Raw genomic sequence first — 26,672 nt, forward strand, 5'->3', positions numbered from 1 at the left:
TCTGGGGATAGAGCCTGAAAAGGTGTTCTCTCTTTCCTCTTGTGCTTTGGCTAGTCCCACATCAGGCTATAGCTCTTTACCTTTGTGTTGAGTGCTGTCCAGGAGAGGCCACATGTATGCAGGTCAAGGAAAAGACATTTTTGTCTCTGACCAGAGTGGTTTCAGGGAGGTTCTGGGTCCCACACTTGTTGATAGCAGCTGAGGAGTGATAGGGGCCCTGTCTGCAATTGGATCCATATGGGCCATTGATATTTCCCTTTTCTCCCCACCCAGGACCTGCGAGAGAAGAACTGGAAGGCAATGGAGGCCCTGGCCTCATCTGAGAGGGCCTGTGAGGAGAAACTACGCTCTCTGACCCAAGCCAAGGTTAGAGCCCTGGCCAGCCTCAGACTGGCACCAATTAGTAGCACCTGCTTGGCTGCAGGAAAAACAGCCCTGGCCTCAGAGCATCTCATAAATCCACATGGAAATGCTCAGGGCTCAGCATAGTGTTCCCTGGTGCCTGTTTTCTCCTTTCTTTTCTCTCCTGCTTTCCTTCTTTTCTTTCATCTTTCCATGAAATGGAGGCGAGAAGTGTGTGCCCAGGTTTTCTCAGCTGTCCCTGTGTCACAGGAGTAGAAAATGAGCGCAGCCTCAGCTTTGGAGGCTAACAGGCCAGCCTTCCGGGAGCATGTGAGCCCGGGGTCAGTTTTGTGTTGTTTTAGTCTTGAGGTAATTTGAATGATCATGTTTCCTCTTTGGACCCTCTGAAATCATTGCTCAGTAGGGGCTCTGCAAGTGATGTTTACAGGACAGCTCAGAGAGCAGGGCATCTTTACCAGTGAGCATTTGGGGACTGAAGTGTTTGTGACTCTCATGTGGCATTCTGGGCTTCTGGGATAGTTGGGAGCCACTGTGCAAGTGCTGACCAGGAGCCATGGTCGGCAGCTAGCACCTTCACCCCTTCTTATCACTCGTTTCTCTCCATTGTGAAAGGTCATTCCCGCCCAGCCTTATTTAGTGGGAGGAATTTCTGTCCTGATGTGGTGAGCTTTGCAGTGGCCCAGTGAGCCTCCTGACTCATGAAAATATCCTATGAAGAGCTGGAGATAAGGCAAGAAGAAAGGCTAGCCTTCCACTGTGTGTTAGGGCTGGATTTAATTACGTCTCTACGATTGTCATCCAAGGGCCTTTGACTCCCATGACTAGAAGGCCTGAGTGGCATCCGAGTCAGAAGTCACAGGTCCTCCGCACACTCAGAGGTCCTGATATGCTCTGTGGGTCACTGGGAGAGGCTCTGCTTCTTAGCTATGAGTCCAAGCCAGGGGTCCTGTGGTCAGGCCAGGTCCATTGTCAGACATACTCCACATAGAGTGTTCCAGCTATTGTTCAGTAGTGCCACACTCCCAATAGCTCTATTCCAGTTCCTGGTGCCACCCTAAGGTCCCAGGCTGTGCCCTGGGTGAGGCCTGGCTGACATTGGCTTCCATCTGCTGGTGGGCGCTTAGTAGATGAAACTTCGTTTTAGGCAGAAGTCTCCTTCAGCCATCTCACAAGGTGGAGTGGGTGGGGCGTTCTGTGGTCCTCTGCTTTGCCTAACAGCTCCCTTGGCCCTTCTTGACTGCTTTTCTCTCGTCATATTTTTGGTGGAGGACACTGGGCTGTTCTTCAAGGAGGAGCAGTACAGGAAGTCAGGCCTGGCAGGACATAGGGAATAGTCAAGCTTTGGAGCAGCATGACCCCAAACAACTTTCCCTGTGTTGTCTGAGTCCGTTTTCTTCCTCTGCCAAGTGGAAATTTGATGCTCCCTCCCTCCAGGGCGGCTGGAGATGAGCCTTCCCAGCTGCTATTCCCATTTGGCAGTGGCTGTAACCAGAGTGGGTGCTGGGGGTGTGGGGTGGGGCGCTCTGCCTCTCTGCTTTCAAAATAGTGAAAGCCTCTTCTGCCCAGCTTCTTGCTCTAGCTCCACCCACCTGCTTGGCCCCTACATGTGTGGCCCTGTCAGCTGGCTTGGACAGACAGAAAGAGCTGGGAAAGTGAGAGCTGCTAGAGCTCCAGTTGTTGACGGGAGGTATAAGGCAACTTGCACCTACCACCTAGGACTAGGACCAACCCTACATAGCCCTACCCCACCAGACTGGCTTCTGCTTTGGTTCTTGTCCTTCCCGTGAAGAGTCCTTCCTGGGATAGAGGTAAATGCCACCCTCTTCCTCTTCTTCACCCCTACAGGAGGAATCAGAAAAGCAGCTCCATCTGACTGAGACCCAGACTAGGGAGGCCTTGCTGGCTCTGCTCCCAGAGCTCTCCATCTCAGCACACCAGGTAGGAGGCAGGGCGGCTCCCCAGGATCCCAAGGCCCCGCCGGAGCAACTCAAGCCCCATTGTGATCACCGTGTATGTTCCTTACAGAATTACGGCGAGTGGCTGCAGGAACTCAAGGAGAAGGGCTCCGAGCTGCTGAAGAAGCCGTTGGCTGCCACAGAACCCTCCTCGGTACATGAGGCTGCTGGGCAGGGGCCTTGAGCAGGGTGGGCCCTGCACCAAGCTCTCCTTTTCCTAGGAGTGAGGGTACCCACAGTTGTTTCAGCAGGTAGCTGAGGAAAGACTAACCAGACGTGTCCTTCTCTGCCCTCAGGACCTGGCCTCCAAGTTGAGGGAAGCTGAGGAGACCCAGAGCACCCTGCAAGCTGAGTGTGACCAGTACCGTACCATCCTGGCAGAGACGGTCAGCAGTCAGAGATGGGCATTTGTGAACACTGGCTGGGCTTCCCCAGGGGCTGCCATGAAGGAGAGCTGTAGGAGATAAGGCAGGAGATAGTGAGGAATCTCAGCAAAGCTTGCTAACTCTGGGTAGTTTGAGGCAGGTCACGTCCCCTGACTGGGCCCCTATTTCTTTAGTCGGATGGTAAGGGGATGGATAAGCCTCTCTGATCTTCATTATTTCTGAGCTGAAGAGAAGGCTAAGTTGAAAGTTTATCCTGGTGTCTTACACTGGGGAGAGCCTGGTTATATATGACAAGGAATGATGTGACAGGCAGCCACGAATCAGGCTTGCCGTGGGGGTCAGCTTTTGTGTAAAAGTCCTATAGTGATGGAAGTCCTAATGGCCTCATGTGGGTCACACTCCTTTCCCGGCATGGCTCTACATCTAGCACTTACACAGTGGCCAGATTTTCAGAGCAGGGAGGTGCCAGCAGGTCACCACGAGGAGCTATGGGGAAGATGCAGTGTGTGATTGTGGAGCTTCTGAGGAAAGAGAGGGACCATCTCAATGCTTCTCTAACTCCTAGGAGGGTATGCTCAAAGACCTGCAGAAGAGTGTTGAGGAAGAGGAACAGGTGTGGAAAGCCAAAGTGGGCGCTGCGGAGGAAGAACTCCAGAAGGTATGACAGTTGTGCATACTTCCCCAGGGCTGGCAGAGGCATTGCTGTGGGACACAGAGAAGCCAAACGGACTGTGCTGTAGGTACACAGTTGGCTCCAAATTCTACAAAGTCCAGGAGGTTGATGGACAGATCATCTGTCACCTAGGAATCTTGGGTCCCATGATTGGTGTTTTGTGGGGGGATGTCCTATAAGTCACATTTGTACAATGATAGCTCACTGATCACTAGAGACTCCTCCTCCCATCTCCATTGGAAGAGGCTGCGAAGGTGCCTGGCTCTGCCTGGAGGGGTTGGGTATCCACAGCTGCTTGAATCATCCCAAGATGATTCCCCCAGATCCACATGTCTGACAAGGCCTTTCCCTTGCTTGGTAGTCACGGGTCACAGTGAAACATCTCGAAGACACTGTAGAGAAGCTAAAAGGAGAACTTGAAAACTCAGATCAGGTATGTGGGGGTTGTGCTGAAAGCTGCTTTCTTTTGTCTGTGAGCCTCTTTGAAAGTAACATTACATGGGGGTGCTGGTGGCTCATGCCTGTAATCCTAGCTGCTACTCAGGAGGCAGAGATCTGAGGATCGCGGTTCAAAGCCAGCCCAAGCAGAAAAGTCTCAGTGATAACTCCTATCTCCAACTAAACAGGATGTGGCGCTGTGGGTCAAGTGGTAGAGTACTAGCCTTGAGCACAAAGAAGCTGAAGGACAGTGCCCAGGCCCCGAGTTTAAGCCCCACACTGACCCCTGTCCTCCCCCCCCCAAAAAAAAAAAGTAACCTTACTCTGACTACTTGAGTCATTTTTTCCCCTTATGGACCATGTCTGAAGAGAAGCTGTTTTCTCCTGAGCAAAGATCTTGTCCTGTTTTCCTTGAATGTAGCATTTGCTACGTCAGTGGCCTGAGACAGCATGAGCCTATGCAGAATTGCCTCTCCCTCTTCAGAATCAGGCTGTGTTTGAGGGGAGCTGCTTCTCTTCCAGACACTACAGTGTGCCCCAGCTTTTCAGAGAGTATCTCTGGTACCTGTTTTTGCAAGTACACTTAAGAGCTGCCTTTTCTACAACTCCTCGGGTTTGAGGACATAGCAGGACCCAGCAGTACCAGAGTTTGGGTGCCATCTTCAGTAAGGGGATCTCTTGTCAGGGATTTGTTAGTTATTGGCCTTGGGTTATTCAGTAGCTGAGTGCCCCAGAGCCCTAGCTCGCTAATCCTGGGCCAGCCAGCCTTGACGCTTGTCACTGTACTCCCTGTTGTTAATGCCCCTCTATATGTGTGTGTGTGTGTGTGTGTGTGTGTGTGTGTGTGTGTGTGTGTGTGTGTGTGTGTGTACACACGCATGATTTTTCATTATTCAGGTGCGGGAGCATACCTCACTACTAGAGGCAGAGCTGGAGAAGCACATGGCAGCTGCTAGCGCTGAGTGCCAGAACTATGCCAAGGAAGTGGCAGGGGTAAGTCCACCTACCTCAGGAACTCTTGTCCTTGCCCCATATAGCCCCTGACCAGCAGAGCTGGATTTTCCCCAAGGTAGCTCTTTAAAGGTCACTGACTCGGGGCTGGGAAGGTGGCTCAGTGGCAGAGCACTTGCCTTGCATGCCTGAGGCCCTGGGTTCGATTCCTCAGCACCACATAAGCAAAAAGAAAAAAAGCCGGAAGTGGAGCTGTGGCTCAAGTGGTAGAGTGCCAGCCTTGAGCTGAAGAGCTGAGGGACAGCGCTCAGGCCAGAGTTCAGGCCCCACGACTGGACCCCCCCAAAAAAAATTATAAAAAAGGACACTGACTCTTGTCAGTGTGAGCGGTGAAGTCTGTTTTCAGGCTTTTTACTTAGAGTCCTGCAGACACTTCACTGGACTGACCTGTCTCAGCAGGTTTCAAAAGGGCAACTCCATGAGTAGGCAGGAGCAGTACTGGTGAGCCTGGCCTGCCCGGAGCAGCATTTTACATTCTAGGTTGCCCCCTCAGCAAGGGATGCTGCCTGGCTTGCAGATCCCATTTCTGGGAGGAAACAGATTTAAATCGGTTCCTGTCTTCTAACCATTCAGAAGCAGAAAGCATAAATCCAGTTCTTTCTGCCTTAATCTCGAATCTCTGGCCTTTTGCTAGTGAGAAATAACGCACAGTATTTAGGAAGGTTTGACATGGATGTACATCGTCTTTACTGGGGAAATGCTTGCTAGAGGAAGCTTGGCCTGCTCATGTAATTGTCAGTATTGGAGGTGAATGAACACGTTGAAGCTTATGTTTAGCTGCAAACTCACTGGAACTGGTATTTTCTTCTCTCCTTTTGCACCCAAGTTGAGGCAACTTTTATTAGAATCTCAATCTCAGTTGGAAGCAGCCAAGAGTGAAGCCCAGAAACAAAGCAGCGAGCTCGCCCTGGTAGGTAGACTTGGTGTTCCTGGCAGGGGAGTGTGATGTGGGGCTGTGTGTGAGATGAAGTTGCTGGTTGTTTGGATATCCACTCAAAGATTCCACTGTCACCATTAGTCTATGACTGACTGACTCCATGGGGCCTCTTGCATGTTTACCCCAAGTTCTGAGCTGGTCTGTGGCTGCAGTACCAGAATGCTCCATCTCTATTTCCCTCTTCTGGCAGCCTGGTCTCTTGCACAAAGCAGTGGGAAGAACTGTGGGGGTAGGCATACCTCATGAACCCATCTCATCTCCTATGAGCATTGGGAATGTGGTGTGACTCCTGGCACCAGATAGCCTAGGGGTCCTTCTTAGCCTGGCCACCCATTACCCTGTGGCTCTTGGCAAGTCCTTGCTTTCTGTGGGTTTTCCTTAGCTCAGTAATGGCTCAGATCCCTACCACAGGCTTGTGTGCCTGTGCCACAGTAGCCTAATGTCAGGCACTGGGTGCAGAGATGAAGCCCTATTCACTGATAGGAAGAACCCTGCTGTGCAGGTGGCCTGAGTCCTGTTTGGCTTGCTTGGTTTTCAGCCAAGTGTCTGAGCCCACGCCCTAGCTGCTTGGCCAGTTCAGCCCCTCCTTATTCATAGACTACACCTGTTGGAGCAGGACTGCATGCAGCAGTCTGCCCAGCCACTGCAGTGTTCTCTCTGATTTGCACAGTCTTTTTAGAATGTCGAGGTTGCTGGGTGCTAGTGGCCCATGCTTGCAGTCTTAACTACTCAGAAGGCTGAGATCTGAGGACTGCAGTTTGAAGCCAGCTAGGGCAGGAAAGTCTTAATACTTTTATCTCCAATTAACCGCAAAAAGCTAGAAGTGGAGCTGTGTGGCTTAAGTGGTAGAGAGCCTTGAGCACAAAAGCTCAGGTACAGCACCCAAACCCTGAGTTCAAGCCCCGGATTAACAAAACAACGAAAAATAACTTTGAGGTGATTGTCAATATTTAGAAATTAGAAGGCTTTGAGTTACAATGTATTGACTTTTAAGAGACCAGTCTGGTTTGATGGGCTAGCATATTCCCAGCATCCTGGATCCCATGCCAGAGGTGGGTTTTTAGCCTGGATTTCAGGCTACTTCTCTCAGCCCTTGGCTGTGCCAGATCTGGAGGATAGGCCAGGAAGAGGGTGCACTCTGGTGGGAGTGCATGCAGAGCAAATCCCCCACAGGTTCATGCTGTTGGACTTTTGGGAGCTGTTGGGGTGGCCCCGAGCACCCTGCCTCTTGAATGGAACCTGAAACTATGTCCCATGGAGTATTTGTGCCTTAGAACTTTTCCAAAGCTCCCACAATGGCCTTGCTGCCCATCAAATGGGATCTGGGAACCTCTGGGCCACTTCAGTAGTCACTTGCCCCCGCAGTAGAACTGAGGAAGGGGACTATATTAGGCAAAAAGCTGTCTTCTTTTTTTTTCTAGACCCTAGAGTGCTTTTGAGAGACCACATACTTGAAGGAGAACTCAGGGTTCAGGCAGCAGCATTTCTGCCCCTAGGTGGGATCCCTTTACTTTCAGGAATCCTCCTGCTACTTCACTTTAAGCACATGGGTCTGGCTGGCCAGAGGCTTGATGTCAAGGCCTGTGTTTGGCTCAGATTTTGGCCCTTATCTCTGCCACCCTATGCAGGGATGAGGACTTGGGTGTAGGTCACCTGTAGGGGCCTTGGTAATGGAGAGCAGCTGTAGTTCTGAGGTGGGTGGGGATGTATGTACGAGGCCTCCTACATCTGCATTTGTATTTGCACAAACCTGCCCCTCCCTGTTTCAGGTCAGGCAGCAGTTGAGTGAGATGAAGAGCCACGTAGAGGATGGTGGCGTGGCTGGGTCCCCGGCTATCCCCTCAGAAGTTCCCCCAGCCGAGCAGGACCCTATGAAGGTTAGGGTGGTGAGCTGGTACTTAGGCTTTTACTAACTGCCCCAGGTGGAGCTGTGTGGCTCTTCTGGCCCTACTGCTACTCTGTCCACCTGCGTGGCCTACTAAGGGCTGAGAAAGATGCAGAGCGAAGGGCAGGTGACCAAGAAGAGGCAGTGGGAGAGTGGGAGGTGCTGGTTCTTACAGAATGAGGGTGGCTGCAGTTTGAAGTCTGTGCCTGCTGAGCTGAGGGAGCAGCCTTTGGTTGTGTCCGCAGCCACAGAACTCTACTCCTGTTAAAATCCTTGCTGGGACATTTATTAGCAAGACATCTGCTCTACAGAGTTTAGAGCAAGGAACAGCTGCCAAAAGCTACCGCCAGAATGCAGGGGTGCCTGGGACAGCCTCATGCTCTGAAGCATCTTTCTTGTCCTAGGGTCTTGTTAGAAGCTTCCAGGGTCACGAAGGTCCCCTTGGCATTTTTCCAACCTACCAGCTTCTCTAGGAGGGCTGGAGCACTGTCTTTCCAAAGGAAGAGTATTGGGAACAACTTATTAGGGTGATGGGGGAAGAGGGAACCCTGGAAAGTGGCTAGAAGGTGGGGCCAGTCGTTTCAATCTGCTCCAGGTCCTTAAGGACCCAAGAGAGTACTAGATTCTCAAGTTGTTTATTGTGTCTCCACACAGCTGAACACACAGCTGGAACATACAGAAGCCATCTTGGAGAACGAGCAGACGCGGAGGCAGCAGCTCACAGCCGAGTTTGAGGAGGTCAGGCTCTGCCCATCGGCCCTCAGCCCACCATCTTTCAAGCTCAGTCTCCATGGAATTAGTGGGTCATATCTGCCCCCACCACACACTTGCTCTAATCCTGTTGTTAACCTCCAGGAGTGGCTAGAAGCTAACCAATGACCGGCTTCCATCATCCTGGGACTAGGAGCAGTAGTAGGGTCCTGGGCAGGTGGGCATAGGGTGGAGGCACCTCATGGGTAGTCAGCATGCTGCGGTCAGGCTCCTGCAGGACTCCTTGTCCGTGTAGGGTCTGGCTGGCTTGGGCTGTTGCCCATTAGACTTGGGATGGTTCCCCAATGCCTAGGCAGGCCTCAGCTGGGCTGGACAGCTGGTCCACTTGTAGGGTGTCTCATCCAGACCCTCCCCTCTGATAAGGCTCAGGCCACAGCATGTCGATTACAAGAAGAATTGGAGAAGCTCCGAGCTGCTGGCCCCCTGGAGTCTTCAGGAACAGAAGAGGTCACACAGCTGAAGGTAGAGGATGAGCCTGGGGCACCTACTCAAGACTGTGGTCACTCTTAGCCTTGGATGTGGGGCAGTTAGTGGAAACCCATTCCTAGCCCAGGCACTGACTTTCCTCATTGGCAGCCAAAGGGAATGAGTTGTCACATGGCAGTTGCTGCTCAGCACAGAGCAAATTGTTTTGGTTGGGCTAAGCCAGAGAGTTGTCTTGGCAGCACTGGTAGACAACAGGGCACAGGTAGTCAGCCCATGAAGTTCTCTGCTCCTCCCAGCTGACAGTGTGTCTGAGAGAGAGCAGAAGACCTCTTCTGGAAGAAAGATGCCTGGGTGTGGGGGCCCCATTTGCACAGGGGGGAGGGGGCTACCTGCTGATCCCTTTCAACCCTTAACTCTCAGGAGAGACTAGAAAAAGAGAAGAAGTTAACCAGTGACCTAGGACGGGCCGCCACCAAACTGCAGGAGCTTCTGAAGACAACCCAGGAGCAATTGTCAAAAGAGAAGGACACAGTGAAGAAGCTGCAGGAACAGTTGGATAAGACAGTGAGTCTGCATGTTGTACTGCCTGGGGTTTGGCTCATGGAGGTGGGCCTGTGCTCTGCAGGGTGGGCAGAAGTCAGCTGCTAGTAGGGACTGGAAGTGGTGCTTAGGGGCTTTGGGAAGTTGGCCAAGAGAGGGAAACGAGTGGTGATGGAGATGGAGACTAATATGGTAACATGGCGTTAGTACACAGGCTCCTGCACGCAGGGAAACACGGTTCCTCAGCAAGAGGTCTTCATGGCCAGCTTAGTCCTCATTCTGCAAGGACCCCTCCTCAAGCCAGCCCCCTTCCTGCAGGACCAGACATGCCCACTCACACTCCTGTATTCTTGGGTCTCTCCCATTCCATCCTCTGTCCCCAAGCCCAGACACAGCTGTGGATTGATACAGCCAGCCTGGGTTTGCTTTCTCTCAAGAGCCTGGACCTGGTATAGGATGAGTGGCTGTGCTGGGCTCCTTGCCAGTCCTTCCCCTCAAGTGTCTGCTTTTGTTTGCAGGAGGATGGCAGCTCAAAGGAAGGCACCTCTGTCTGAGTCTCTGTGGAAACTTCAACTTACCAAAATGCCTTACACATTCCTTACAAATAGAACAACCAATACAGCGTCATCCAGGCCCAAGTTCCAGTAGCCCTGAGAAGCCATTAGAGACGAGAGTCTCTTAGAACAGAAAAAAAATATTCCAGACCCTCCAGTCTGTAAAAAACTTGTCACACTTGATAAACACTATTCCTGGGAGCAGCCCTGGACCACCTCGAGCGGACGCCAAAGCCTCATCGACTCTGCCAGGCCAGGGTGTTCTGGGAGGCCGGGACAGTAAGGGGGGAGCTATGTCAATCAGTGCAATTGCCATGTATTTCACAGTGGGGTGGGGGGCCAGGAAGTGGCCAGACTGGGTGGTGAGTTCTCAGGGCTGCAGAGCAGACTGGAGGGCTAGAGCCCTTATCAGCAAGGCAACAGTCCCTCACCCCTGGAGTTGCCAAGAACTGATGTGACCTGGATGTTAATGCCATTAAAACCAACTTGTTGCCCGGCACTCTTGTCTTGTGTATTCTGCTGGCACTCCCCAGTCTGCCTATTGGGTCCAGGAGGAGAACAGAACACAAGGGCCTGGCCTCAGTGGCAGAGTCCAAGCGTGGGTCTTGGCGTCTCTGAAGTCAGGACCAGCCACTGTGTAGAATGGGAGTAATCCCCTCCCCCACCCCAATGACACTGGCCAAGGGGCATGCTGGGAAGGGATGGTGAATCTATCAACCAGTCTTGTCAAGGGGCTGTCTCCACTAAGTACCAGTACTATTTATCCCTGCCAAGCCTCCTGATTAGCTGGATTAGGCGGGGGCACAGCTGAGCTCTTGGATGGCAGTTCCTACAAGACAGCAGTATGAGGTGAGAGCGATAGAGTGGAGTGTACAACTGCTCTGGGGCCTTCTTAGTTGGGACCATGACTCATTCTAAGGTGGCTGACTCGGGAAAGGTCATTGTGCTTGTGTGCTCTTGGCCTTCATTTTTTAGCAGCCCCCTATCTATACACACAGCATCTGCCAGAGCAGGGATGCTGTCCAGTGAGACCACAGAGCCAAACCCGAGGCCCTATATTACCCTGAGTTAATGTCCTGGAAAAAGTCACGTTTAAGCTGGGGTTCACAAGGAAAGTACCTCCTGGGGACTGGTGCAAGTGAGGGAAAGGAGAGGCTGAAAAAGACTAAAAGGGCCATGAGGCTGTACTGGGAAAGGTAGGAGGAGCCACCCGGGGATTTTGAGTAGTGTGAAGGTAACAATCATACCTCTTGTAACTCTGGGAGGCTGTGGAGAGGGTGCCCAGGTCTTGAGGCCGATGCTGGTTTCTGACTAGAGTAAGATGTGGTGGTTAGGATCACCTGATAAAAGCCTGTGCCCAGCTCTACTTGGCTTTTGGGAGCACCTGGTTCTCCATGTGAAGTGAACTGGCCCCTGTGGAAAGGAAGGCACCTCGCCTCATAAGCTACCGGGCCAGGTGCCATCTCATCACTAGTGTTATGGCACATCACTGTACCATGTGCGCGTAGCCTGGGTGAGTCAATCTTGGAGAAAGGGCTTGCTTTCTGGAGATCTAGATCTAAATTGATGAGCCCTAAGAAAATGTGGCACCTCAGTATAATCTGTTTGCCTTGCAAACACAGGAGGACAGGATGAAAAGGGCCATGGGAGAAGCAGAATTTCCATACAGGTGGCCATCCATATGGGTGGTTTGAGCCTGGTGAGTGGGGGCCAGACCTGTCCCCTGACCCAGGATTCATGAACTGCTACCATGATTGGAGGTGTGGCTCAAGTGGTAGAGCTCCAGCCATGACCAAAAAAGCTAAGTCATCACTATGAGCCAGGAGCCTATGTTTACAATAAGCCTGTCCCCACCCACCAGACTGCACACTAAAAGCTCCCATCTGGGTAGATGCATAGAATAGAGGGTGTTCATTTTGAGGAAAGGAGAAAAAAGGCACGGGATGCTGGGGTTACCAAGCTGCTGGCTTTTTCTGTTCACACATGGTATCAGCCCTACTTGCTCCTCAGACCACCAGTGGGAGCTGTGTCCACCTGTGGGGGAGGAGACAAGATGAAGACAAGTACAATGCCCACCATGGGGCCCTGGAGGGCTGCCCTAAGTAAAGTACCACTTAGAGGGAACTGCCTTCTGCACTTTAAGCTCTTGAAGCCCAGCAGCATTTCCCAGGCCAGCTAAGGGAGCCAGGCCTTTGCTTCAGTTAGGCCGCTCCACCAGTCCAGCTCCCCCAGGGGAAGAGCCCTAGACAAAGAGCTGCTCAGCTTGAGTAAGCTTGCCCTCATGCACCACCTTCCATATTCATACTCTTACTTCCTTATACACGCATACTGCAACTAATGTCCCTTCTACCTGCAGCCTGGCTGGAACCCAGTTCTAGAATCTGCAAGTTTCAGAAATGAACTTGTATCCAATGATTCACAGAACAACAAACCTGTCAACAATGAAGTGTCCACACCAAGGCAGTCATTCTGTAGCCAGGATACCACTAGCTAGCCTGTAACTGTTACCCAAGTCACTGTGTCCATTGTATTCTCAGAGATTTGCATTGTCAAGTACACCTCACAGTCAAGTTCTGATTGTTTCTCAAAACCATAAGCAAATTACCATTCATACATTTATGTGTTGAACCTTTTTAGATGTAAATGTGTTTCCTAGAAGCACAGTATACTTGCAGTTTGCTCCTAACCTGTGAGAACTCATCACACCAGACCCACCTGAATAGGAGTGCTGACAGTACAACTCCTGGCTCTGACCTCAGCTACCTAAGACTTCCCCCAAAGCCCGAAATCAAACAGGTTCCAGATACATAAGTAACCATTAATGCCTTCCCCATTTCTAGAATAAGAATGTAAAGCTGTGTGTTTACTGCTTGAAACCTTTCCCACAGCACCCCACCCTTCTCATCTCCCTTCCCCTCTCCCCCGTACCCTTCCCCTCCCTCACAAGCCCACAGATGTTCAGGAAAATACACAATAATCCTTGGCTGATTAATTTAATATCCTTTGGAGACACTGTCTAGATTGCTAGACTGCTGTTTTATTCAGGAAGCCTTAACTTCCACCATTGATGGAACCAATCCAAACCTATGATGTTTCATTTTGATTCATCTCAGGGCAAGGCAGACAATACCCTAAGTATATAACCAAGCTTTATTGTGCCTCTGAGAAGAGTATCAGTGCCTAGGAAGGAAGCCTTCTGAAGCAAAGCTGAAGAGCTACAGAGGAGGACACATGATGGGGAAATTTATAAAACATTTTATATCTTGGCAAATGAAAAAAAAAAAAAAAGCCTGGACTTCTGAAGCAGTGGTGGTGATGGATGTGGGCCACATCCGTAAGCTGCAGCACAGCTGCAGGGCTCCACTGATAGGGCTTGTTCTTGACAAGGCAGCCTTGGGTGGTGACACTTCCTTGGTGTACTATTACCTGTAGTCACTGAAAGCAGTGCTTTGCAGAGAAAAATAATCCACACAAATACATGAACTGAAACCGTAGATTCAAGGGAAATCTCAAATAGTGTAATTAGGCAAAGTTCAGCAAAATAAAACACCATGAAGTGGGTTCTTGAAAGGGGTGGAGTGGGAGAAATGAAGACTAGGAAAATGTAATCAAGAATCAAATGCATACCCTACAAAATTAAGAAGAGTGAGGGCAGGAGGTATAGGGGAAGGACAGGTGAGACTGTTCAAAGGGGTGACATTAAGCAACATAGTGTATTCATAAAGTGCTTTGTTAAATGGCAACTTCTTTGTAAAACTACTTAAAGATAATAATAAAAAGAAAAAAAATCCAGGGTGTGAAGCACCATTCTGGGCAACTCCAAAAGACAGGAAAGCACAATGCTCCATGTTTTGCTTCCCTAAGGCTCACATCTGGATACACATTTGGAATAAGGGGGCCTAGCATTTTCATTCATGCAGAGGAGCAGGAGCTGTTACCTTAACTGTCAGAAATACCATATAGAAAGTCAAATCCTTCATTCCCAATTCACACATGAATAATTACACAAGAATAAGTTAAAAATGCTTCCTTTATTACATAAAGCCTATATTGCTACTTCTAAGTTCAACTGTTTGTGCATCTCTACATTGTTCGGTGTGTCATGCCTGTGATGTTAAAGACAATCACTTCCAAGTGTCATTGGGGCAGTGGTCCCTTGTGAGTGTCATCCTCCAGACCTGTTCCCCACCTGCACAGTTGACAGATTGCTCTAGGAAATTATGGTCTCCCAAGCCCCAGAGGAAACCAACAGCATTCTTCCACTCTTACTGCACCAGGTTCGGCACAGTTCTGAAGGAGACACAATGAAAGATTTTGCAAGTGTCCTGGCTTACCAATATACTGTTTATCATTTTCATTGACAAAGCAGATTACAGTGGAGCCCTATTTGCATCATAATTAGTTGTTACAAGGCATTGCACATTCTTCTGAGGACATACCATGATTTCTAAGCTGCAAGGTCACTCACAAATGGTCTCCCAGCTAGTGAGGCTGCTAACTGCAGGTGCCATGCTGCCTCTTGCACTCCCACCTTGGCTTGGAGTTGTGCTTTGTAACATTAGTGTGAATTATAAGTAGACACAATTCTGAGGTGGACTTCCTTACACATTTGGTAGAACTAAAAGACTGCTTGACTTAAGTCTTACTGCTGTTAGTATATTAGTGTTGTTACACATTATGAAGAAACTTATATCCAAATATGCTGTTCAGGTCAATAAAGAATAGAGAATTAAGAATAATTTGAGCCAAAATTATAACCAATTCTCCAAGTAAAAGTAACTGCGGTGGTTAACAAGGATGTAAAAATGTTCTTCACATGGCCTTGTGCTGTTTTGTGAACTGCATTATTAAAAATCCTGAGCATAATAAGCATCCTTATAGGTTAACTCATCAAAACAGGCATTTGGCCAGTTAAAAATTTAAGTTCACACTGATAAAACTTTAGACTCTAGATTTATTTAGGGCTATATTTGGACATGTTTATATTTATGTTACTCTAGAAGATGACAAGACAGCTCCCCCTCAGTAAGACCCTGGCCTAAATAAAATTTGCTTTACTTATATAGCAAGAGGATAATATTAAACATGGAAGCTTTCAATTTGTGGCACTGAATGATGATCTACACAGGGCACCCTTCAAAAGCTACAATTAAGGACCCGCCTAGCTTTTCAGCAATACAAGCCCGGTTGAGGTCTTCCGGCCCATTTGCTTGACATTCATGCTTTATACCTAGAGAGAAAAACAATAGTCCTATTTAGAATTATGGCAAGCAACTCAGTTATTTAAGATACCAGTGCTTTTAAAGGTCACCTCCAATATGGATTAACTGGTGTTTACATACCATGAAATCCCACATAGTAATGAGAAGAAATAATCTGTAACCGCATGCATCAAAATAGATGACTCATTGATTTCAAGAAGCCAGAAAAAAATCCAACAGGTTTACATTCTGTATGATTTTTATATAGTACACAAAATCAGCTCACACTAACATAGGCACCCTGGCTTCCCTTGTATGTAAGGGGGAAAGGGCAGGAATGCAAGCGGTCATGATGGAGGCTTCTAGAATGCTGGTCATTAGATCAAAAGTCAACCATTCAGTTTAGCCTGTGAAATTTCATGCACTGCTACAATAATTTATGAGCTTACTCTTCTAAAGATGTTCTGTGCCGGGCGCTGGTGGCTCACGCCTGTAATCCTAGCTACTCAGGAGGCTGAGATCTGAGGATCGCGGTTCAAAGCCAGCCTGGGCAGGAGAGACCGTGAGACTCCTATCTCCAATAAACCACCAGAAAACTGGAAGTGGCGCTGTAGCTCAAGTGGTAGAGCGCTCGCCTTGAGCTGAAGAGCTGAGGGACAGTGCCCAGGCCCAGAGTTCAAGCCTCACAACCGACAAAAAAAAAAAAAAAAAAGTGCTGTACCTCAATAAGGCAAATGTAGGAATGCCTATGGCAGCACTTTCCTGAGACAGCCACCACCTCTCCAAGAATGTAACACACTTGAGAAACCTACCATGATGAAAACTAACACATTCCCACTGTTTATCGGCATCCCACACAATAAGCTTCGTTGCAGGATTGCTAAGAGCATCTATGTTCTAAATAGTTGCATTATTCTAATAGTTTAGGACTATTTCTCAAGTTCTGCTGAAAGAACAGCATGCCAACTTTGAGGCAACTTAAGACTGATTTGAGAAAGCTGGTGTCTTCATTAGGAAAAGGTGACAAAGTGACTGTCATTTAACATAATCAAATCAAGTCTATATACAGCAATCCTCTATACTAAAAAGGCAATGCATACTAATAGTGATGAGGAACCCATTGGATTCTTTGTTGATGATTAAGGAGTGTGAGAATGTCAGTTAATCACCAGGTGAACTGGCTGCTGGGAGTGGCCCAACATAAGCATGAAGAACCCAGTGACGCACTGAACTGTGCTGCAGGGTACTGGGACAAAGGAAAAGAAGGCAGGATTCTATTTTCTTAGCTAAGTAAAACTAAGGAGAAAAAAAACTTGTTCTACGAGAATACAAGAACCACTCACAGAAAAAACCAACTCTGGACAAGCCTTTGGCTCAGGTAGCTGTTTGGAAATAGCTGTGGCAGGGAGGCAGCAGGGAAACACCAAGAATCAAGGCCCCATGGAGGTTATTCAGCTCTGACAATGGCATACAGCAGTTAGCACAAGCTTAGCTTTCAGCACGGGCCTCTGGGAACACACCCCCATGCTCTTCTCATCATACCATTTTCTCCTGGCTGGACTCAGGCCAGACCCTGTTGTCTAGACCCCAGTCACCGACTGGCAGGCAAATAACTGGCCAGCTTAAGGTCAATGCACTTTCCTTTGGATACAGACAAATCAATTACCTAAAGTCATACCATTCTCCACAGTAAGGCTAGAGATAAGAGCATTCTGCCCTCTTATAAACATTTACTTTTTACAACTCAGTCGTATTAACTACATTCAAAGGCAATAGTAAAAATTGATTATACAGTATGACTAATGTAAAACAACTGGTCTCCACATCCTCCATGAGAGACTAGTTTAAAACCAGTCTTAGCTGAGGATGGTAGCATATGTGTGTAACCCATATGTCTGTGCTGGGTTACAAAGCAAGAGTAAGAATTAAAGGCCAACCTGAGGAACACAGAAAATTCAAAGCCACCCTGAGCTACATATCAAGACCTTGTCATTAAAAAATAAAAAGCTAGCCAGGTGCCGGTGGCTCACACCTATAATTCTATCTACTCAGGAGGCTGAGATCTGAGGATAATGGTTCAAAGCCAGCCCAGACAGGAAAGTCCAGGTGACTCTTATCTACCAAAAAGCTGGAAGTGGAGCTGTGACTCAAGTGGTAAGAGTGCTGGCCTTGAGCAAAAAAGCTCAGGGACAGCACCCAGGTCCTGTGTTCAGGACCTGCACTAAATATATGAATGAATACACAAAACAAGCCCACCCTTAAGTAAGTGTCATACAGTCAATACTGAACGAGTAAGTACTGTTAACAATGGCTTTGTAACATCAGGAGATGCTCAGGGGCTATTTCCTCAGAACAAGAAATCAAGAAAAATTTCAGTGCAGTTCTAGGGGCTTACCCCTACCTAAACACCTGGATGTGTAGCACATTAGCACATACCTTGAAACTTCTTTTTGATGGCATCCTTGGAGCTTGCATAAATCATTTTACTTTTCAGAGGTGCTAGTTCTGGTGCCCTAGATGGAAGGATCCCAAAAATAAAACTGGTTTAAAAGGAAGTACGACTTGCCATCTTATCAATTTCTATCAGTGACAGGTAACAACAAGAGGAAACTCAGAATTACGTCCCCACTTTCTCAGAGGGTAAATGCTATGGATGGTAGTATATACAGAATCACTCAGGCTGACCCCAGTGAATACAAAGGCAAGAACAATGTAAAAAGTAGAACCACTAACAGCGTCATAACAGATCTGGCACTGGGTACCCTCCTTGGATAATCTAATTCCTTTTTTTTCTTTTTGTCGGTCATGGGGCCTGAACTCTGGGCCTGGGCGCTGTCCCTCAGCTCTTCAGCTCAAGGCTAGTGCCCTACCACTTGGCCACAGTGCCACTTCTGGCTTTTTTCTGCGTATGTGGTGCTAAGGAATCAAACTCAGGGCCTCATGCATGCAAGGCAAGCACTCTACCATTGAGCCAACTTCCCAGCCCTCTAATTTCTTTTTAAATCATTTTTTTCTTGTGGTTAAAATTCAGGCTAAGAATTACATTTTTAATAAGGTTTTTCTAACTTTATAAAGTTTCTAATTTACAAAAGTTTCAAACACACACAAAAAGATTTAAAAACACCAACAAAGTCTAATGTCTGCCACCCCAAATTTTAAATGTTGTTATTCTGGCATTTTTGCTTCTGAATTATTTCCTAAAAAAGAATGAATTACAAGTAAGTACAAGTCCCCCTCTCAACCCTTTCCAGTCTTCTCATTTACATCTGTTCCAACAGTAGGTATGGACACTTGTTCCCATCTCAGTTTAATATAACAGATGTTCAATGTCAAGTCAGGAGTCAAAACCTATGATTAAAGCCGTATTTGTGACTTCATGATCCTAAATACAACTTTCAAGATTTTTTTTTCTGTTTTGGCTAAATAACAACTTGGTAATAATTATACCCTGCTTGTCAGTATCCCTATTATCTTGAATATACAATACTTGAGTGCCTTCTCTCAGGAATGGAAGCACAGGCCAAGTACAGTGCCTGTTTCACACAGCACTCTCAACCAGCAACATGGAAACCAACAATTAACCGTGAACAGGAAAGCTCACCCTGCTCAGATGCTTAGGCAGTAATGTTTTCTTTCCCTTTTTTACCAGCAGGCCCCAGGACTGGCTGCATATCACACTGCCAGAATCAAGTATAATGAAGTCTCCATTTCCAGGACACTGAACCACCTAGTCTATTTGGATGCTGTTTCCTCTCAATCCTAAGATTTAGTGGGTAAAACCATAACTACCTCAGGACTAGTAGATGTTTGATCTAAAAGTTTAAGTGGAACTACCTCAGGACTAGTAGATGTTTGATCTAAAAGTTTAAGTGGATACGTTCTCCTTTTACCATCAGGGACATGAAAAAACATTGGCTGTTCTGATTTTACTCAACTATATTGCTAAAATACTGAGGAACTACTCTTTGAACCCTGGAAAGAACTTGTTATGGAAACATCTACAATAAAGTTTTACATCTTCATAAAGTAATAGTGCAAACTAAGTCGCTGCATTTGTACTAAATTTCCTTTTCTTCTATTTTTACTTTCAAAATGTATGTTAATAAGAAAATTTAATTTTCATAGTGGAAAAAATACAGAAACTCAAAGTGCAAATAAAGGAACTACCAGCTTAAACGTTGGATTTATAGCTGGCATACCTGCCTCAGCTATAATCCCACACGAGCAGCTACTTCACTGTTCATTACAAGCACTTTTCATTTCCCCAAACCCTAATAATACCTAATACACAGTAGAAATAAAGTTTAATAAATGCACCTTCATTCAAAACCCAAATTCTTCTAATTTTGTCTTACCAACTATTACCTTTACATACCAATTTCAATGGAGCTGCCCCAATCCGTATTAACTTGACCCCCTACTTGCATTCCTTACAATACCTTCGTTAAACAAGTACAGAAAAAGCTTGTTAAAATACAACTGAGGTGTGATCTAAGGTTTCCTTTAAATCTCAATTCTTTGTCCTTCCCATGGAGGCTTGCATTCTAAGAACCTTTCCCTAGACCTACCTCACATACCCCAACACAAAAGGGGGTATTTACCATTTCCCCTTTCCCTTGGAAGCTACAGAATATTCTAACTTTAGGGGTATGGTCATATCAAGGAATGTGGCATCAGAGTTCAAGCCCCATGACCGACCCCCCCCCAAAAAAAGGAATGTGGCATAATTAAATGGGGGATGCGTAAGTTTTAAGGTTCAATCTCAAATACTAACTTCAAAAGACCAGAACAACTTTAAACAACATGTCTAAGACCATACATACACATTACTTTATAGAACTACCTAGAGAGTTACAACGTTCAGAGCTTTCTGCAACACTGCAAATGTTCCATATATCTTGTCCACAGCACCTTACCCCTTATTCTTGGCACATTTGAAATGAGGTAATTCATTCAACTGAGAAATGAATTTTTTCTTAATTTAAATCTAAATAGCCACATGGGGCTAGTGACTGTCCTATGAAACAGAGATACTTATATATAGGAAGTTACAATGAGAAAGGAATGGCACCAATTTATTCAAAAGTAGCAGAGTGGAGGCACATATAATGGATATATGTCTAGAAGGGAGGAAAGCTGGCTCTTGGCATAACATAATAGAGATGTAGGGTTTGGCTTAGGAGTAAGCATGTTTAGTGAGTTCTGAGGATATACAAAAACCTGCCTCTTGCCCGTTTCCCATCAAAGCAAATACTAAGTCATGCTCTTTCAAGTACATAAAGTGACTAGAATTTAGTGTTGGTCCCATAACATAAATTCAGCTAAAACCTTATGAAATATTATAAATAAAAATTAAAGGGGGCGGGGGGAGGCTGGGAAGGGACGGGAAGGGGAAACAAAGGAGGAGGCTACAATGCTTGATAAGAAATGTACTCATTATCTTGCCCATGTAATTGTAACCCCTCTGTACAGTATTTTCACAATATAAATAAATAAATAAAAATTAAATGATGACTGCAAACAGCCTGAAGCACTACTTTCATCTTAGACTGTTCTCCGAGTGCTGACATTAGGAAATTAATGCTCAAATTTACAGAGACCCAATACTTCTAAACACTTACCACAAAAAGAACATCAATTCTTCTTTTCTAGATTCCTTGGTTTCAAAGCTTGCATCATACAAAGCATAACGACAATCTTTTTCAGGAAGCATTCCCACAAAATGCTTGAAAGGATCGGTTATGGTAACACCAACATCTCCAACCAAAATTTCTTTGCCTTCTTCAACAATGATGCACTTTTTGTCTGCACTGAGACAAAAAATGACAGCCTTCTTCCTTTTCTTAATTTCTTCTGGTGTGGAGCATTTTCTAACTTTCATGTCATAGAAAATGCGACACACTTCATCAGCAACTTGCACTCCAGAGGCCTATGATGAGAAAAGAAATGTACGAAACAGATTTTAGCGTGTCAAATATAAGACTGCTGCATTTGTGGCTACACATTGGCAAATATTAAAAAGTTTCCATACCACCAGATAAGAAAACTAAACTATTTTTAAAGCTTACATATACTGTATAAGTCACTCCTCACCATACCATATGAGATTTAGGGGAAACAGCCCTCACTGGGGCTCTAAGAATATATAAGTATATTCCTTTTGTAATACACAATAGACAGTTGGAAAAAAATCCATCTTCATAGCATCTCTTTTTCTAAACAAAAAAGAATTGAAGGGCTCTTGATATATTAAAAACTTGGTGATTAATATTCAGTAATCTATTAGTCACTATTAAATTTTCATTTATGGGCTGATGATATGAAAATTTTAAAATGAAAGCTACTGGAATTTGTGGGGGGAGGTATAAGGGGACAAGGAGAGTGATAGAGGGGGTGATAGTGACAGTGGAAATGTGAGTGGAAATGTAACAATGAAATCCACCCACACAACTAATATAAGCTAATTTTTAAAAAAATCATTCTCCAAGCTAGGTGCCAGTGGCTCACGCCTATAATCCTAGCTACTCAGGAGGCTGAGATCTGATGATCGAGGTTCAAAGCCAGCCTAGGCAGGAAAAGTCCGGGAGACTCTTTATCTCCAATAAACTACCAGAAAACTGGAAGTGGCTCTGTGGCTCAAGGGGTAGAGTGCTAGCTTTAAGCTGAAGAGCTGAGGGGAAGAGCCCAGGCCCAGAGTTCAAGCCCCATGATTATCCAAAAACAAAAACAAAACCACAAAACATTCTCCTATTAAACCTTTTGCTTTCATTACTTCAGTAGTATATTCCTATTTATTTTAATAGTTCAATGAAGAGTACTCAGATATATGAAGAGAGCTCTGTAATTGTGGAGACCCTGATTGGAAAGATGGGAGTCTTCATTCACAATAAGATCCAGGTGATTTAACTTGGCTATCTTCTCCTCCTCAGAAACTAAACTTGAAACATTTGACTCTAAACCACATTTTTAGTAACAGAGAGAACATACTACAAGGTAAATCAGACATATCCAAAGCTGGCAACTTGTCATGTTCCAACTAACTTCTGTAACCTTAGCTTTAACAATAGTAAAATGGAAATTATACTGTTAATTTGAGAAGATTTATACCACACACATCAGGCACCTAAGTGCAAAGAGCAAGGGTACCATTCAGAAAACAAAGATTTAGGCTGGGAATGTGGCTTAGTTTGCCTAGCATGCATGAATCCCTGAGTTCAATTCCCTAGTAGCACATGAACAGAAAAAGCCAGGAAGTGGTGCTGTAGCTCAACTGGTAGAGTACTAGTAAAAAGAAGCTCAGGGACAGTGTCAGGCCCTGAGTTCAAGCCCAGGACTGGCAAAAAAAAAAAAAGAAAACCAAGATTTACTTATCATCTTGTTAGAGCTTCTTCAGCTCTAATTTTCATTAAAATTATTTGGGTTAAAGAAATCTACACAAATTAAACTGATACTCAAAACAACTTTGTTGGGTTGAGAAGAAATATAAACTATACATATTTCTTTGTTATTCCCTTGACTATATTAGGGGCCTAAACAGCTAATATTTGCACAGAAGAAAGATGACAGCCCTCTTAACATTTTAAGAGTCAATGACACTACCTCTTAACCATTATCTTAGGTACTTCTGTTGCTTGTAGGCATACATAAAAATCCACCATGAAGAAATGTGCAGCCTCCGGGTGAGTCACTAGGTTTAATCCTAAATCTGTCCCTTCCCCATATACAAGTCTCAAGCAAGCACACAGCAAATATTCAATCGCTCTGATAAATTAAAAATGTGCAAACGTACTGCAATGTAGTTTTACAGATCATGTCTTGCTTAAGGTGTGTGGCAGAGCTGAATCCAAGTTCCCTCTCTGCTAGGCAAGCTGTTGGCCTGCAGGAGCACAACCAGCTGGAGGGGAGCCTTCTGCTCCTCTCCAGCTGCTTCACACAGAGGGAGCCCTGCATTCCAATTTGTTGTCACTACCAGGGATCTAGAGAATATTCCAAGCTAGCTCTCTGCCTTAATACATTTACTCTGAAAAAATCTTTTAAAGGATGAATAGCCTTAAATTTACCAATTTCCAGTTATAAAAGTTCTCACTCTCTACAAAGTACAAATAACATTCTTGAGAGGATGGCTTATGCAGACCAAATAGCAACCCTACTGTTATAGATGAACATTCAACTCCCACTAAAACTCAGTTAAACCTTAAGTAAAACTCTATGAATCACTGCTCCCCCTTCCAAAAGGAGGGGGTAAAAACTCAGAAAGAAACTTATTGTTTTAATAAGTGGGGAAAAGAAACTATTTCAACAAAGTAAACTGTATATAATAAAGTCCATTTGCAATTCTTACTCAGAATATATAAAAGACAATCCTTATAAGATTTGCTTATCCCGTGTGACAGGCAAGAAGTGAGAAAGGGAGGGTAGAGACAAGAAGGCAGTTTTTTTAAACTACTGTGATTGGGAAGGGCTGGGAAGGTGGCTCAGTGGTAGAGTGCTTGCCTTGCATGCATGAGGCTCTGGGTTCGATTCCTCAGCACCACATAAGCAAAAAAAAAAAGCCGGAAGTGGTGCTGTGGCTCAAGTGGTAGAGCGCTGGCCTTGAGCTGAAGAGCTGAGGGACAGCGCCCAGGCCCAGAGTTCAAGCCCCATGACCGGACCAAAAAAAACAAAAACTACTGTGATTTTATCTTTAGTTGTACAAATGGATTACAATTCAACATGTTCATCTAAGTATAATGAATCTTGATCATTGTCATCTCTTTTCATCACTTTCCTCCATCTCTCCCAATCCCACCCTCCCCTCAATTTTCCTAGTTCTACATTTTCACACATGTACATTGAATATTATGACTGTATTCTGCCAACCTTCCTCTCTTCATACCTCACCCCTCCATATACTTCAAGTACCAGCTTCCTAATATTCTTTTTGCTAACTGTAAGTTAGTTGCTCGAAAGAATTACACCACTGGGGGCTAGAAGGTGGCTCGGTGGTAGAGTGCTTGCCTAGCAGGCATGAAGCTCTGGGTTTGATTCCTCAGTACCACATGAACAGAAAGAAAAAGCTGGAAGTGGTGCTGTGGCTCACACTGGTAGAGTGCTAGCCTTGAGCAAAAAAGAAACTCAGGGACAGTGCCTAGGCCTAAGCTCAAGCTCCAGGACTGGGGGGGAAAAAAGAAAAGAAAAAAGAATTACACCACTGGAATTCTTTCCTGCATATATCATACTTTAGTTGTTCATGTACATGTGTATTTGACCTTGTACATGTTTACATATAGAATAAGGACTTTTATAAACCTTACAAAGAAAATTCCTCACTTTCTAAGAGAGAGGAGAGAGAGAGACATACAAAAATGGTAGTGGAGGGGAAAGCACATTGCCACTGCTGTTTTCATTCAAGGGTTTTAGTCTTCTTCAGAATTAAATCTAATTCCCTTGTCACAGGATAAAGCTCTTTATGCTTACTTCTCTAGCCTCCTTTTACATTTCTTTTTCTTTGGCATGCACTCCTTTTCCAATCACACAAAATTCTGAGATTCCCTGAATATGTCATATTCCTGTGACATCTTACTTCCCTCCTCTTCAAATGGTCACCTTTCAGCTAGACATCACCTCCTACAAGTTACCCTCTCTAATTTAAATATTCTTATTTACTAACACAAAATATATTTCTAACACAATACTGTGAGAGCTATCTTTAAGAGCAAGAACTTTTTTTTTTCAGTGTTAAGAGATAAACCGAGGGTCCTATACATGCTAGGCAAGTACTCCACCTTTGAGCTGTATCCCCAATCCTCTTCCAAAGTTTATCAATCTGCTGCTCAACAAACATCCAAACCTCCATCTTCCCAGAACTAAAGCTACCAATTGTTTACTTAATAAAAATGTAATACCTAGATTATGTTACAAATCATGGATACATATTATTTTTAATGTCAAATATATGAATATCACATGATTCCTGGATAAATGCTGTAACAGAGACCTATACATATTAAGAGACATATTAATCAATATATTTAAATAATTCTATAATCCATAGCTTTGTTAAATGGCCACTTGACACTGCAATTGAAAAATTAAAAAGGCATTATTTGGTAAGATGTATCTATGAGTACTTTTACACAAGATAAAAATACTGAGTGCTGGGCACTGGTGACTCATGCCTGTAATCCTAGCTACTCAGGAGGCTGAGATCTGAGTACTGTGGTTCCAAGCTAGCCCGGGCAGAAAAGTCCCCATGAGAGTCTTATCTCCAATTAACCACTCAAAAACCAGTATCCTGCATCTTGTATATACATTTTTATAATTTGGGGAGGGGAAGGGATATAACAAAATGTTTACATAAGGAAACAGGGGCTGGGAAAATAGCTCAGTGGTGGAATGCTTCCTTGCATGCATGAGGCCCTGGGTTCCATTCCTCAGCACCACATAAGCACAAAAAGCCGGAAGTGGCAGTATGACTCAAGTGGTAGAATGCTAGCCTTGAGCTGAAGAGCTGAGGAACAGCGCCCAGGCCCAGAGTTCAGGCCCCATGACCGTCAAAAAAAAATTAAAATTAAAAAAAAAAAAGGATACAGGTTGACCCACTGTAACAATGAGATGTTTAAGACACTATGTTAAGACACTATGTTGGGGAAGGGGGGAGAAATTGGGGAGGGAAGGGATGGTAGGGGAAAAACAAAGAAGGAGGTAACAATGCTCGATGGGAAATGTACTCGTGTAACTGTAAACTCTCTGTACAATATTTTTACAATAAATACATATGAAAAAAACAGAAGTGGCACTGTGGCTCAACTAGTAGAGCTCTAGCTTGAGCACTGGGACAGTGGCACCCAGAACCCCATAACTGGCAAAAACAAAAAAAGAATATCAAAGATTTGCTAATATTTGAAAAATGTTTTATAATATTTTGTTACATATCCTTCATGAAGAACCAAAATATACTTCTCTGATTCTTCCAAACATATTCTATGATATGCCAGCATTACCTTGATAGGAGCAAAAAAGAAAGAAAAAAAACAGGTTAAGGTTAATGCCCTTGATGATCTTAAACACGAGAAAACTGGAAGTGGTGCTGTGGCTCAAGTGCTAGAGTGCTTGCCTTGAGTTGAAGAGCTCAGGGACAGTTCCCAGACGCAGAGTTCAAGCCCCACAACCCTTCTACCCACCTCCTTACCTCCTCTGCCCCCCCCAAACAAAAGACAAACTGACAGTCAACACCCTCTAAAATCAATAACAAGTAGAAGACATCTTCTCTCATTACTTTTATTCAGCATGGTTTGAAGTCTTAGAGGATTAAAACAAGAAAAAAAAATTGTCAGCCAGGGGCTGGTGGCTCACGCCTGTAATCCTAGCTACTCAGGAGGCTGAGATCTGAGGATCATGGTTCAAAGCCAGCCCGGGCAGGAGAGACTGTGAGACTCCTATCTCCAATAAACCACCAGAAAACTGGAAGTGGCGCTGTAGCTCAAGTGGTAGGGCGCTGGCCTTGAGCTGAAGAGCTGAGGGACAGCGCCCAGGCCCAGAGTTCAAGCCCCA

The 26,672-nt window shown here is 45.5% G+C and overlaps 2 protein-coding genes across 14 annotated transcripts in view; one reads left to right on the top strand and one right to left on the bottom strand.

Moving 5' to 3' along the window:
- Window positions 1-10,438, top strand: part of Rrbp1 (ribosome binding protein 1) — a 43,340-nt gene extending 32,902 nt beyond the window's left edge. For 10 of the 13 annotated variants that reach the window (XM_013027086.1, XM_013027090.1, XM_013027095.1 and 7 more), the window contains 13 exons: window positions 274-366; window positions 2,209-2,301; window positions 2,389-2,472; window positions 2,615-2,704; window positions 3,270-3,362; window positions 3,739-3,810; window positions 4,713-4,808; window positions 5,653-5,736; window positions 7,533-7,649; window positions 8,303-8,386; window positions 8,783-8,881; window positions 9,266-9,409; window positions 9,904-10,438. In XM_013027086.1, coding sequence (XP_012882540.1) covers window positions 274-366; window positions 2,209-2,301; window positions 2,389-2,472; window positions 2,615-2,704; window positions 3,270-3,362; window positions 3,739-3,810; window positions 4,713-4,808; window positions 5,653-5,736; window positions 7,533-7,649; window positions 8,303-8,386; window positions 8,783-8,881; window positions 9,266-9,409; window positions 9,904-9,939 — 1,185 coding nt within the window. In that variant the 3' untranslated portion in view covers window positions 9,940-10,438. The remainder of the gene's footprint in view (window positions 1-273; window positions 367-2,208; window positions 2,302-2,388; window positions 2,473-2,614; window positions 2,705-3,269; window positions 3,363-3,738; window positions 3,811-4,712; window positions 4,809-5,652; window positions 5,737-7,532; window positions 7,650-8,302; window positions 8,387-8,782; window positions 8,882-9,265; window positions 9,410-9,903) is intronic. The other 3 variants (XM_013027087.1, XM_013027088.1, XM_013027089.1) reach the window with 3 other exon arrangements.
- A 3,513-nt stretch (window positions 10,439-13,951) lies between these two features.
- Dstn (destrin (actin depolymerizing factor)) overlaps window positions 13,952-26,672 on the bottom strand; it is a 31,858-nt gene continuing 19,137 nt past the window's right edge. Inside the window, exons 2-4 of the mRNA XM_013027109.1 lie at window positions 20,762-21,069; window positions 17,577-17,653; window positions 13,952-15,169 (exon numbers count right to left, since the gene is read on the bottom strand). Of these exons, the coding sequence (XP_012882563.1) occupies window positions 15,060-15,169; window positions 17,577-17,653; window positions 20,762-21,069 (495 nt within the window). The 3' untranslated portion in view covers window positions 13,952-15,059. The remainder of the gene's footprint in view (window positions 15,170-17,576; window positions 17,654-20,761; window positions 21,070-26,672) is intronic.

This window comes from Dipodomys ordii, unplaced genomic scaffold, assembly GCF_000151885.1.
Source record: "Dipodomys ordii isolate 6190 unplaced genomic scaffold, Dord_2.0 Scaffold99, whole genome shotgun sequence".
Taxonomy (NCBI): Eukaryota; Metazoa; Chordata; class Mammalia; order Rodentia; family Heteromyidae; genus Dipodomys; species Dipodomys ordii.